Source organism: Leptodactylus fuscus, chromosome 8 (genome assembly GCF_031893055.1).
Source record: "Leptodactylus fuscus isolate aLepFus1 chromosome 8, aLepFus1.hap2, whole genome shotgun sequence".
NCBI classification, from domain to species: Eukaryota; Metazoa; Chordata; class Amphibia; order Anura; family Leptodactylidae; genus Leptodactylus; species Leptodactylus fuscus.
In genome coordinates this window covers 12,054,803-12,069,363 of record NC_134272.1, presented here as the reverse complement: position 1 = coordinate 12,069,363, position 14,561 = coordinate 12,054,803, and the positions used below count along the sequence as shown (strand labels likewise).

Sequence of the window (14,561 nt, the reverse complement as noted above, 5' to 3'; positions counted from 1 at the left end):
AGTGGTGGTGGCTGTTAGGCAGAATTTTATCATTTAATTTCACTGTGTGAGGGGGAGCTGAGAATTTGTGATAGGTGTATAGAGGGAGGAGGTATTACTACTGCACATAGAGATAATTAGAGACTGGGTTACTCCAAATCTGCCTTGTTGGGTGTCTGACCAATGACTGATATGAGCTCTGTTTTTGTCTCCAGTAAACCAGAGGTCACTTACCGCCGACCTGAGTGACCTACATGTGACTATCCAGGAGATTAAAAATGCTTGCAGCCGGATGTCGAGCTCCCATGAGGACAAGTTCCCTCTCACTATGAGTGTATCCACCCTATATACAAGCACTGACTCAGGGTCACACGTGAATAAAGACTGCAATGCCAGTATATCATAGTCTGTAGAACCGTTCCTTTAATGTACATCAATAACATGAAAACCGTTTTTTAATATCTTATTTCTACGCTGAGATATGATTGTTTGAATGTAGAGGCCCAAAGCCTGAGGCTGCACTACTGAGAGATTCTCATAATAACCTATCCAAATCCCTAAATTCTGTCAGATGCAGTGTCCTAGAGACAATAATGGATCCAAATCACCACATGGCACCTGACAGAAGAGGAAGAAGTGCTGTCCTCAGACTCTCTCAGTAGTGCAGCCTCAGGCTATGGGCCTGTAACTTAAAAGAATCATATCTCAGCCCAGGAATGAGGTATTAGAAAATGGTTTTCACATTTTTAATGTGTATTAAAGGACCTATACGTCTGGAGGGTCTCCTTAAGTAAATATACAACTCATGGCTCGTCTCTGCTGCCATCTCTCTTCTTTTCCATCCCTTCATAGTACTCTGAGGGTCACGTCACCCATGTAACATGGGCTTTGTGTGATTATAAGGTCTCCGATCTCATTGTAAGCCTCCTTAACCCCGCTCCTCAGACATTCCTTGAGAACACATTCCCTTGTATGCAGAGTCTGGACACGGTGCAGCATCGGGCCATGGAGGATTTCTTTAAGGTCTGCTCCTACTTTGGGGAGGATCCCAAGGGCTCCACCACCGAGGCTTTCTTTGGGATATTTGCTGATTTTATCAACAAGTTTGAGGTAAGACATCGCTGTAGAACAGATCCACCATCCCAACCGGTATCCTTACTAACATGGAAGCCGTAATCCGATCACCAAGGATAGCGCCTCTGCTTGGTGTCAGTGGGAACTGTCGTGTATCCAGAGGTTGGAAACATGGACAGCCTTTGTGTTGTATATTCTGTCCATGATTATGGGGGTGGCCATCTTGTCTGCTCTGTTAACAGCATTTAGTGATCTGCTTTACAGCATAGTCATGACTATAGGTAAAATAATTAACCCCTTAACTTTCTATTTCCCTTTCATCCAGAAAGCCTTTGGTGACCTTCAGTCAGGTGACGCACAGCTCCCCCCAGGGACAATGCCCGTCTGGTAAGGACACGACCACGGCGAGACAATTTTTTGCCCTGGATCCCCAGCGGCCGAGCCGGAGCCCGCGTCCTGGACACCCTGCCTAAATCTCGCTTTGCAGAAGAGGAGGCAGAAGCACCAGATGTGAGCGGCTGCAAAACGCCTGGACAATACCGCGTGCGGCGCCGCAAACACCTACGTATGTGAGGAAGGTAGAACCAGAGGCTGCCCACCAGGGGGCGCCATAGAGAAGGACCAGATGTAATCACCCCCTTTATGTCGCCACCAGACCCCCATGATGGACTGTAAAGCACTGACCAATCCCTGCCCAATAGTCTTTCTTTACGCACACTCGGCACTGCTACCCCGCAGGTTCTAGATGAATCCGCTCCCCCAATATAGAAATATATATGTTATAAATATATTGTGTAATTTTACACAGAAGTTCTTCGATGCTTTCTTGTAAGCTGCAGAATTTAACTGCTGGAATAAAGAAATGCGTATTTATTACATTTCACATCCTCTCCTGTCATTTTATTTTATTTTTTTTTTTGGGATAAGACGTTGCTTTATGGCAAAGACCGTGACTCCGCCTAGAGGCAGTTGGCGTGTACTGCAAGGTAAATCTTTAGCATTTTTGTACTGTGGTTCCTACAGTAATGATATATTATCATATATTATATGTAGATATGTGGGCACGCCGAGCGTCATGGCATCACAGGAGAGCGCCAAGGATGCAGAGACGGCGCAATGGACGCCGCGAGGAGACCCAATAGAGGTAACATAAGGTGAGTATAAATGATTTTTACATTTTATTTCCCTTGCACCTCCACCTGTTATATATGGGGTCTGATAAGACTAACATCAGTGAAGGAGTTGCCGGACCACTCAGTGCCTTTGGTCGTGCACCGGCGGTCGTGTCCAAAGTCGCCGTGTAGCCCTAGCCTAAGTGTTAGGACAGTTCTCCAAATTTAAGGCTGCTCCTCCAGGTCTTATCAGTCTCCTATTTGTGCCTATGTCTCAGTGATGGCAGGCGGAGGTCAGGCCTGAGGAGTGGTCACGTTACGCTCTCACCGTGTTGTTTTTGGCCGCGGTGCGGGGCTGGTAAGTTTCTAGTGCTCCTTTAATTGCTCTCTTATAGTTATTATGTGTGTGTAATGTCTCATGTCTCACTGAAGCTCTCCGCACCGATGGGCACATCCTCGCTCGTATCTGGCACAACGAGTGATTCTACCTGTGGCATTACCTGAAATTTACATAAAGGGAATCAACATCCTTCTCGTGTCACACACCCAAGTGTGTAATATCATCCACAATATACACAGCTGATCCTGGGGTCCGACCACCGGGACCCCAACTGGGAACGGGCCGCTGTGCTTGTCTAGGTACCAGACTTAGACTAATGGGCTGACCCGGCATTAGAACATAACCCATAGGTCACCCTAGTGTCCCCCAGGTCATGTCAGGGTAGCTGATGGTATCCAGAGGTCACCCCCTCGAAGACCCCTTACTATGTGATGACAAAACCCTTAAACCTGCTTCTATTTATCATAGGCTGCATTGTCTATAGGAGTCAGTGGTAGTCTATAAGCTGCCTCCTCAGATGCTTCCCCATGCTTTACACTGCAGCTCTGCTTGTTGGGTAAGTCTAAGCCTACTACATGTTCACCAGTTCATGTATAGATTGCTTATTACAGTAAGGATGGAATAGTTAGCATCTACAAGCAAATAATCCGCCATTGTTAGGGCCAACATTATTTAGTTTCTTAAAGGGGTTGTCCAGTTCCTTTGTATTGATGACCTGACTTCAGTATAGACCGTCAGGGGATCCAATACCCAGGACCCCCACCCCTACCGATCAGGTGTTGGAAGGGGTCACTTGGGGGTGCTTGTGCGAGAACTGCGACCCTCTTCACTGTTTACACTGCACGCCATCCTAGTGGCCATGTGATGTAACTACAACCCTTTTCCTTTCACTTCTATGGGGTGAGGCTGGAAGTACATGGCATGGCTGCTGTAAGAAACCGTGAGGGTCCGGGGGGCTGGACAGGTCACTAATAAAAAGGACTGGACAATCCCTTTAATACTCCTCTATAGTGATCTAATGCAGAGCTCCGAAACCCCTACAAAGGCGTAAGGGGAAGACTTATACATTATACATCAGTTCATAGCATCCAATGTGTGATATAAGTTGCACGGACATACACCATACTACATGGCACCACTTTTTGTGAAGATTTAACAGTATTTGCACCCAAAGTAACAGCTCAGATCTCCTCCAGCCTCTAATACTAGCATAGAGACCAGCCTGTGGCACATGGACCACACAAGATGCACCGGACGCCAGAGGGGAAAAGAATGGGACAGGTGTAATAGACGGTCTTAAAGGGATCCTCTCACCAACTCCAACTCTGAATCCTTCTATCGGTACCGGTCTGATTCCAGCACAGTTGTAATTTTTTTCTCTAGCCCCCACCATTCCTGAGCAATCAGTGTTTTTAGCTTCAGCACCTAATATGCTAATGAAACTCTCTACTGTCAGGTGGGTGGTCCTGAACTGGAGCAGATACTCTAGGACCGCCCACTTGACAGTAAAGAGCAAACTAACAGCACTGATTGCTCAGGGCTGGTGGGGGCTAGAGAAAAAATTCCAACTGTACTGGAATTAGTGCAGCGCCACCTATTGAAGGATGGAAGAGTTGGAGTTGGCAGTGAAAGATCCACTTTAATCTCAGCATTTATTATTCCAGACTTAATCTGTTCGCAGTTAGCCTCATATACACATCATAGCAACACAACTGGAGTAACAAATGTTGATATGAATTGACATCCAATCTGATTGTATGATACCATCCAATTAGATCTGTCACTGAGCACGTCAGCAGTGAGGTAGGAGTATGTGCTCCACTAGCAGTGGCGGTGAGGACCAGGATAGTTCAGCACCTCCACCTGCATCATCCACTGACTGTCACATAAATGCTCCAAACCCTCCACAAGCTGCGCCATCTATTACAACATAAAGTGACTATACAGCAGACGTGTTTATACAACTATTTCAGCCATTGCCATGTGATTAGGAGCGACACCTCCCTCAAGGCTATGTCACCTCTCTGGTTGGCAGCGGAGGATCCAGCTCTCTTGAGTTTCTGCCAGCCTGGCACGACCTGTACCTGAGCAGCAGCAGCGGCAGTGGCGTTGTACAGCGAGATCCCCACACCTCCATTCTTACAGTTTAACCACAGGCTGACACTTTGGAGTTTGACCCCAGATGTAAATCTGAAGGAATTCTGCTGTCTACTCGTCTTTCTCCTTCTGCCCCGGGTCTGAGAAGACGCATCCAGCAGGCACTGGGTAAGCACCAACTTACAGAGACGAGACGGGCAAACACTGGTGTCTGCACAACAATGGCCTCCATTGTTATGGGCATGTACCATATGTGACAGGACGGGGGGAGTCTGCACTATCTATTGTCCACACTAACAATGACAGACCTGTTGTGTACGATTGTAGTCAGCGACTATATACATTATATAGCATTATACGTTGTCATTCTATAACCCTTCTTCAGGATATCTGCTTGCTGTCAATGAACGGACGTGTTCTTATTTACACCCAGAGGCCGAAACCTCTCCTTTAAATGTCTATAATGCAGCGTCAGGAACAAAGCGTCCATTCATTGTCAGTGAATTGCTGCCCCTGCTACTCCTAGAACTATCATAATGACTACCTGCAGCCACCACAAGAGGGAGCTCACTGCATATAGTTATATATATATTTCTCCCATTGTGATTAGTACTTGTATTAATCTATACACAGTGAGCTCCCCCTAGTGGTGGCTTCAGGCAGGTAGAATTATAACATCGAGCTAGAAAAGCAGAGGTAGTCTACACAGAGAGGAAACTGAAACAGAATGGTGGACCGTATCCTTAAAGTAAAGGCCTGGTATATTTCTAGGCGCGCTCACTGGTAACAGGCTACCATTCTCAGCTTTCCCATATGGCTTTAGCTTTTAGCAGGTTAAGGGTTTTCTCCAATAGGGGGCGCCGCTCTGTAATACACATCTTCAAGTGGAGATACAACAAGGTAGCTTGTCCATTGGTGGTGTCTGGTAATGCAACTTGGTCTTATTTAGGTCACATGGGCAGGGCTGCAGTACCACACACATCCTATAAACAAGGGTGGCGCTGTTTCTGGTAGTGATTTCCGTGGTTGCACCCTATCCCCTATATCTACTTCCCTGCCACACCTATTGACCTACTTTCACCCGATTACAACACAATGAGCGCAGATTAACCTGTTGTTTACTGTGATGCAATTCCGGATGTGAATGTTTCATCTTCCTGCTTCCTCTAATTTGCAGCTTTGATGTAGATTATCCCATATCATCACCTTTATACCCCGGAAAATGGAGACCACCACCCCGCAGAATAACGGGACGGGGAACGCATCCCCCAAGAAGTCACTGGAAGTCGTGGACATTGTGGTGCTCGTGCTGTACTTTGTATTTGTCCTGGGAGTCGGTGTGTGGGTAAGGATCTGGCGGCACCTTCCGATTCTGTTTTGCTGGCCTATAGGGGCGGGGGTGTATACGGTGACAACCATGTCAATCTATGGTATTGCCGGCCTATGTGTCTCCATGCTTACAGACTACAAACAATCCTTGTGTAGTCAGATCCTGCAGTCTTGTGTTACGTTCTCTTCTACTTTGTTTGTAGTCTGTAACCATTGGAGACACTTAGATCTGCACCGGAGCTGTGAACACAAAACGGTAGAATGATAGAAAATTAGTCAGTGATATTTCGTTATATCTCTGGTTATATCTCTGGTATTGGACACCCATATAACATGTTATTTTCTTCCCGACAGTCTATGTGGCGCACAAAGAGGAGCACAGTGAAGGGCTATTTTCTGGCAGGGAAGGACATGGTATGGTGGCCTGTAAGTATCAATCTACGGGTATAAAGATTTATATTATAGAGTATTTGGATATCCAGGACTCTTTCATTACACCTGTAACTTCCTAAAAGAGGTTGTTACAGCGCCCCTCATGTCTATAGACTATGTCTGGTATTGCAACTCAGTCATTTAAGTCATTGCTGCAATACCAGATACAACCAGAGAACAAAAGAGGCGTAGTTTCATAATAGTTAATAGATTGCTTGCTAAATTACTCAGCTCTGAGAGATAATATAGTCACGTGTATACCGGTCATGTCTGTCCGCAGGTAGGAGCCTCCTTATTTGCTAGTAACGTGGGCAGTGGACACTTCATCGGCCTGGCAGGATCAGGAGCAGCTTCTGGAATTGCGGTGACGGCCTATGAATGGAATGTAAGTACAGCACCTATCTCTGCCAGGAATACCCCGCCTGTACCAGGAGGTATGAGGAAACCATCAGCAAGAAGGATCTGATATAGAAATGTATAACTGACATCACAGAGATTACTGAGACTATCCGGATAATCATCCAACCTAAAAGAAGTAACAATGGAGAGGCAGCGAGACTAACTCTAGACACCATATACATATATACTGCAGTCACTGTGTACATACATTACATTACTTATCCTGTATTATACTCCAGAGCTGCGCTCACTATTCTGCTGGTGCAGTCGCTGTGTACATACATTACATTACTTATCCTGTATTATACTCCAGAGCTGCGCTCACTATTCTGCTGGTACAGTCACTGTGTACATACATTACGTTACTTATCCTGTATTATACGCCAGAGCTGCGCTCACTATTCTGCTGGTGCAGTCGCTGTGTACATACATTACGTTACTTATCCTGTATTATACTCCAGAGCTGCGCTCACTATTCTGCTGGTGCAGTCGCTGTGTACATACATTACGTTACTTATCCTGTATTATACTCCAGAGCTGCGCTCACTATTCTGCTGGTGCAGTCGCTGTGTACATACATTACGTTACTTATCCTGTATTATACTCCAGAGCTGCGCTCACTATTCTGCTGGTGCAGTCGCTGTGTACATACATTACGTTACTTATCCTGTATTATACTCCAGAGCTGCGCTCACTATTCTGCTGGTGCAGTCGCTGTGTACATACATTACGTTACTTATCCTGTATTATACTCCAGAGCTGCGCTCACTATTCTGCTGGTACAGTCGCTGTGTACATACATTACATTACTTATCCTGTATTATACTCCAGAGCTGCGCTCACTATTCTGCTGGTACAGTCGCTGTGTACATACATTACATTACTTATCCTGTATTATACTCCAGAGCTGCGCTCACTATTCTGCTGGTACAGTCGCTGTGTACATACATTACATTACTTATCCTGTATTATACTCCAGAGCTGCGCTCACTATTCTGCTGGTACAGTCACTGTGTACATACATTACATTACTTATCCTGTATTATACTCCAGAGCTGCACTCACTATTCTGCTGGTGCAGTCACTGTGTACATACATTACATTACTTATCCTGTATTATACTCCAGAGCTGCGCTCACTATTCTGCTGGTACAGTCACTGTGTACATACATTACGTTACTTATCCTGTATTATACTCCAGAGCTGCGCTCACTATTCTGCTGGTGCAGACCCTGTGTACATACATTACGTTACTTATCCTGTATTATACTCCAGAGCTGCGCTCACTATTCTGCTGGTACAATCACTGTGTACATACATTACGTTACTTATCCTGTATTATACCCCAGAGCTGCGCTCACTATTCTGCTGGTACAGTCACAGTGTACAATTTCGGATGCAGCTCTGAAGTATAACATATAAGGGTGACTTTATAATATTGTATATGTAATATGCTATAGGGTTAATAGAAGATCCTTTTATTCCCAGGCCATGTAATTGCCCCTCTGCTACATAGGAAGACCAGTGTTACATCTGGCACATGGTAGGTCGGGTCCTTTAATAGTTTGGCACTGGGGCCCAAGATGTGAATGGAATAAACCAAAAATAGACAGCGTGGGGGTCAGGAATTAATATGAAGCTGTAATGAGGCAGATGATAGTAGTATGGCTCACTCTTGGTCACGGCTGTTAATGTTTATGAGCTGGGTAATAGTCCGTGGACCCGCCTGTGCACTGATCTGTTACACTATTGGGTGTTGCGAGCAGATTTCACTACTTGGCAAGTATTCAGGATGAGGTTAACAAGTCCCTGATTACATTACAACATGCAGCGGACTGGAACGTGTTCCTGCAGATAATTATCCTTGATAGGTGGCGCCACCTGCTGGACATTGTGGAAATTTAACTTATGTTCTGGTTTGAATGGGGGAGACTTTCATATTTCACTCCAAACACATCCAAAGCAGCATTCAAAATTCAGTTTATTCCAGTGGAATCGGGAAATAAAAACAAAACAAAAATATCTATTTATCTATGTAAGGACCCCGCTGCGACACTCCCGGTAATCTGCTGTAATCTATGAAATAATCTGCGGGCAGTATATAGTCTCCCTGCAGCGCCAACACAGGAGGAATTAAGTATTACACCCTTCCAAGTAAAGTCAATGGTCTGTCTGTGTAACATAAGGACGTGCTGGGTCCTCCAGAGCAGGGGGCGCTCTCGGGGGTCTCATGTGGTCATGTGATGGGGCGATATAGATGACAAAAAAATCTAAAAACCCCCCAAACATTGTAGCAAATATCTGATCACACAGTATACATATAGTGTAAGGGGGAAACCCAAATCTGCTAAGTTCCTCTTATTGTCTATCCCATTAACCCCTCGTGTTCCGGCAGGGCCTCTTCTGCGTCCTGGTCTTGGCCTGGCTCTTCCTTCCTATCTATCTATCGGCTGGGGTAAGACATCCTATTACATAGTCATGTGACGTGTGTGTTTGCCGTCATGGCGTCTCACGTACGTGTCTTATATCCAGGTCACCACCATGCCCGAGTATCTACAGAAACGCTTTGGAGGAAAACGTATCCAGATTTATCTCGCCATCCTCTACCTGTTCATCTACATATTCACCAAGATCTCTGTAAGTACCAGAACCAAGACGTGGCGATCATTACCTCGTAGATCATGTGATCAGTATTCACCAACTGAAGAGCCAATGGGATGAAGAGACAAAAAAACCACACCCTGTAGTAATAAACCACACCCATCCCTATAGACCACACCTATATCTGAACAAGCCACGCCCACACAGCAGAGTAAACTACTGTCAGTGGGGGTGTTTCTGGTCTGAGTACAAACTTCCTGCAGTGTTGGCACCGATGACAAAGAGGGACATTGACTATTTTGGCACTGGTGACCCTTCTTAAAGGGATTGTCTATTTTGTACCGCCATGTTGTTTATAGGTCTGACAGCCTGAGCTGCGGAATTTCTTGTATCTTTGCAGTGATTGCGGCCTTATTTTACTGATACAGAGTTCCAAATCCCCTGCACTGAGTGATAACATTCTCTCTCCCTGCAGTCACCACTAGGGGGAGTCTACCAGTTTACTGCATACTGTTTATCCCTTGCACTTTATAATAAGTCAGTATGCAGCCGGCTCCTGAGCTCCCTCTAGTGGTGATTGCAGGAGCTGCACTTATATCATTTATGTATTTTCAATGGATTTGGAGCTGTGACCACTATAAAGAGATATTAAGAAATTAATCAGGGGCAGCAGGTTGACCTTAAGGGCATTAACCAGGATCTTATGGGTTGTACTCATGGACACCACAGACCTCCCCCTTGTTTGCTTCCTTCATAGGTGGACATCTACGCCGGTGCACTATTTATCCAGCAGGCCCTCCAATGGGATCTCTATGTGGCTGTGATTGGATTACTGGTCATCACTGCCATCTACACTGTGGCCGGTGAGTGGGACATCTCATAGGGGCCATATTATACCCCATTATACTAAGGGGCTCCATGTCTGATCTAATCCAGTATGTCCGCTCAGACTGTTGCTATATAAATGGCGTCTGACGTTCAATTTGAATATTCACAATATTGTTTGGTGCATTTACTCCAGACAAGGAGCATCAGTATCTTGTACCTAGTAACTGAAAAAACTGACTACCAACAGCCGCCACTAGGGGGAGCTCAGTACATACGAGGTAATGCAGCTACTATTCAACTCAATGGAAACTCTCTATACACTGAGCTCCCTCTAGTGGCAGTTACAAGAAACTACAGTAGATCTATGCCAAGAAACTGCAGGAGTACAGCCCTGGGCCCCCGTCCCTAATAGGTTCTATAGCAGGGTAGGGTCACCGCTGCAAACAACCCTTAAGAGGGCAGGAAGATTGGGAGGAATGACTTGTATTGGTTTCCCTTGTAGGCGGCCTGGCGGCGGTCATCTATACGGACACGCTGCAGACCGTCATCATGATCATCGGGGCTCTGATTCTCATGGCCTTCAGTAAGTATATAATGACCATGTACAGTCCTGTCCTGGACTTTTCACAGCTGAGGGTTCGTGACATTTGTATCCCATGTAGAATTCTCTCTGTGACTCTGTACACTAGAATGATACATTGTAACAAATTATTAGGATCTATAAGAGACCCAATGTAGCAAACCTTCAGCTGTGAAAAGATCATTCTGGACCCTGCGGCGCTGATCTGGTTAATCCTCTCTTAGGCTTCGTAGAGGTCGGAGGTTATACCGCTCTGTACGAAAAATATTTTACTGCGATCCCATCAAGTCACACAGAGAACAGCAGCTGCGGGCTCCCCCGAGAGGACGCCTTCCACCTGTTCAGAGACCCCGTGTACTCCGATCTGCCCTGGCCTGGGGTCCTGGTGGGGATGACTATACCATCTCTCTGGTACTGGTGCACGGATCAGGTAAGTAAGAGGCAGCTCAGTTTGGTGTGGACCCCTTAAGGGCAGGGTCTGATACAACCACATACAGGACAGGACAGGTGACCTTTATAGGACTAGTGGGCTCCCCCTACTAGCTGTGACCCTGTCATAGTAGATATCTGTAGACACCACTAGAGGGAGCTCACTGCACACAGAGTCTTATAGGCTAGTACTGGCTGTATAATTCCATGTGCAGTGAGCTCCCCCTAGAGGTGACCGCAGGCAGACAAAATTCTATTCTCTATCATGTCAGTGAAGTTTCTCCGTACACCGCACATATGCCTGAAGTAGCTATATACCAACTCTACAAAGGTCCAACCCAAAGGTTCTGGACCCCAATCTGTTACAATGTCCTCTATCCTACCTTGTGCGATTGATAACATTGGTGTCTTCTTAACCTATAACCCTGGATCAGATTACATGGTTGGTGATCGGCCATCTTCTCTGTGTCCCCAGGTGATTGTACAGAGATCTCTGTCAGCTAAGAACCTCTCCCACGCCAAGGGCGGCTCCCTGCTAGCGGCGTACATCAAGTTCTTACCCCTGTTTATGATGGTTCTGCCCGGAATGATCAGCAGGATCCTCTTCACAGGTAAATTCGCATTCACAGTTTTGGGGGTACCTGGTAGTTGGGTCTCTACTGATCTATAGAGTGAGGGGGTTCCTTCCCCAGATTTCTAACAGATTGGGTGTCCTATGAGGATCTCGGTCCATCTCATTGATCCCATCTATTGTCCTTCTCATCTGTCCTGTTACAGACCAGGTCGCGTGCACCGATCCGAAACTCTGCAAAGAAATCTGTGGGAACCCGTCGGGATGTTCGGATATTGCGTACCCCAAGATGGTGATCGAATTACTGCCAATGGGTAACATAACCTCTATAGCAATGGAGGACGGTCACCTGTACTGTGCATGGAGTGCAGCAATATATAGGGTTACTATAGGGCAGTAGTAGTCACCACTCACACTGAGTGACAGCTCTGTATATACTCAGGGGCTACTGTATATACTGATTGGGGTGACAGATCCATAAATGGGTTGTCAGAATGTATATGCTATAGATAAATTGTGGAATCCTTTAACCCTGCGCTGCCCGTCTGCCTTTACTCCTAGGCCTGCGGGGTCTGATGATGTCCGTTATGATCGCCGCCCTCATGTCCTCCCTGACGTCCATCTTTAATAGCGCCAGCACCATTTTCACCATGGATCTGTGGCGTCACATCCGTCCGCGCTCTACAGAGTGGGAGCTGATGATCGTGGGGAGGTAGGACCCTCAGCCTGTCTACTACTTAAAGGGAACATGTCACCTGCAGTATGTTATAGAGCAGGCGGAGCGGACTGATATATGGGACGTTATTCAGCGCAGCGCGTCATTTATCCATGGATATCCCTCCGCTTTATTAGCTTAGGAGTCCAGTGGGTGGAGCAAGTGAGATAGGAAGCTGTCAGTTGTTGATTAGGCCCGCCCACTGGACTCCTAAGCATACAAGTAATGATGTAAGTAACTTGTATAGATATATACACATCAGTCTGCTCTATAAGACGCTGCTGGCAGATGACTCTGCGCCTTCATTGTGACAGGTCCTTCTCCTTTCAGGGTCTTTGTGCTTGCGCTGGTTGTGGTTTCCATCTTGTGGATCCCCCTGGTCCAGGCCAGCCAGGGCGGTCAGCTCTTCATCTACATCCAATCCATCAGTTCCTACTTACAACCCCCCGTGGCCGTCGTCTTCATCGCCGGCTGCTTTTGGAAGCGGACCAATGAACAGGTAAGAGATGGCCGAGCCCAGAAGAGGCGTCCATGGCTGTCTTCATGTCTCCAGTGCAGAGGGCACTTGGCCCCTTTCTATGGGGTGCTCATTCCTTGGTTTGGGGGAAGGAGGCATAGTATTAGGTTCACTAGCAAACAGTTGATATCTGCACCATTATGGGCCCCCTCACCTCCCGAATATCACCATGACTTTAGGGACCCCCATATGACGGTGTAAATAACTTCTGTCTTCCAGGGGGCATTCTGGGGTCTGGCCATAGGGTTGGTGGTCGGGGTAATCCGCATGGTATTGGACTTTGTCTACACAGCACCCCAATGTGACCAGCCTGACACGCGGCCGGCGGTGGTGAAGTACATACACTACCTGTATTTCTCCATGATCCTCGCTCTGCTGACCCTCATCGTCCTGGTGTTCGTCAGTCTGATAACAGAGCCCCCGAAAAAGGAAATGGTAAGAAATCCTCCCGATCCAGTCTAGTTCACCCAGGAATCCCAAAGCCGCCCCAGTCACATGTCACATGCTTTATCTTTAAGGTCGCGCGCCTCACCTGGTTCACACGATACAGTAAGAAAGTGGAGAGCCCGGAAATAAGAGAAGGCCAGAGGAACAGCGTGGTGGAGACCCCCGTGGAGACCAATGCCCCAGACAACGCAAGCAGCAAGTCCGCAGGTAAGACGTCTGCCAAGTGGATAATAATAAGGATGATAGTATCCCAGGACAAACAATAACAAGATTCCAAATAGTGTGTTATATCAGCGCCACCTGGTGGACAGATTCTTAATGATCATACCTGTTTGTGTATACAGCTCCTATGCAGACCTATGTGTCTCCATGGGAAACACAATCTGTGTAGTCAGAGTGACATGACGCTGTATAAAGCCTTTATAGTTGATATACCAGTAGGAGGCGCCATTTATATACCGTTATATGAAATAGAATGTAAATGATTATCTATAAATCCCTGCGCGCCTGACTCTGCAGATGACGTGCCGCTCTCCACGCGCATTAAGAAGGCCGTACTCTGGATATGTGGGATGGAAAAGAACTCCGAACAGGACGAGACCTCGGCCCCCCCATTAGAAGACCCTGAAGTTTTGCTCTACGAGAAGCCGCTGGTGAAAACGATCCTAAACATCAACCTCCTCGTCTGCGCCAGCGCCGCCATCTTCATGTGGGGTTATTTTGGCTAAACAAGACCACACAGCGTCTCGCCCGGGTTCTTTTTGGGCCGAGCACGTTACCGTCATGTGAACGCGAAGGGCTCAAGGTAAAAGGTCGTCCTGCAGAGCATCATCCCCGGACTACGGTTTTCTGGCAGGGACTGCAGGGTTGGCGATCCTCCGCCATGACCTCCCGGAGCAGGGCGTGCGGCATGAATCCAACATCATGTGATCAAACGCTAGAACAGCTTAGTAGTATAGGAAATATCCCCCCCACTCCCAAATGGACTATTCCAAAGTCCACATGATGGTGGACGATCCCCTAATCTATGGAAATCCTGTTACTCTGGTTTGGGAACGTGAAAATAAATCTAAAGTGTCAGAGTACATGAACTATGGCTCTTATGTACCGG

At 46.7% G+C, this 14,561-nt stretch overlaps 2 protein-coding genes across 4 annotated transcripts in view; both read left to right on the top strand.

Annotated features, from left to right (window-relative positions):
* The window catches only part of GRID2IP (Grid2 interacting protein), a 58,976-nt gene extending 57,040 nt beyond the window's left edge, over nt 1-1,936 (top strand). For all 3 annotated transcript variants that reach the window (XM_075285556.1, XM_075285558.1, XM_075285557.1), the window contains 3 exons: nt 195-313; nt 925-1,089; nt 1,379-1,936. In XM_075285556.1, the coding sequence (XP_075141657.1) occupies nt 195-313; nt 925-1,089; nt 1,379-1,444 (350 nt within the window). In that variant the 3' untranslated portion in view covers nt 1,445-1,936. The remainder of the gene's footprint in view (nt 1-194; nt 314-924; nt 1,090-1,378) is intronic.
* A 2,494-nt stretch (nt 1,937-4,430) lies between these two features.
* SLC5A11 (solute carrier family 5 member 11) lies at nt 4,431-14,499 on the top strand. Its single transcript, XM_075285658.1, has 16 exons — nt 4,431-4,770; nt 5,780-5,947; nt 6,286-6,357; nt 6,644-6,748; nt 9,158-9,217; nt 9,295-9,399; nt 10,121-10,226; nt 10,694-10,774; nt 10,996-11,201; nt 11,676-11,811; nt 11,978-12,085; nt 12,333-12,483; nt 12,817-12,985; nt 13,223-13,438; nt 13,522-13,657; nt 13,970-14,499. The coding sequence occupies exons 2-16, from the start codon at nt 5,825-5,827 to the stop codon at nt 14,176-14,178; spliced, it is 1,983 nt and encodes a 660-aa protein (XP_075141759.1). The 5' UTR covers nt 4,431-4,770; nt 5,780-5,824; the 3' UTR covers nt 14,179-14,499.
* The last annotated feature ends 62 nt before the right edge of the window (nt 14,500-14,561 follow it).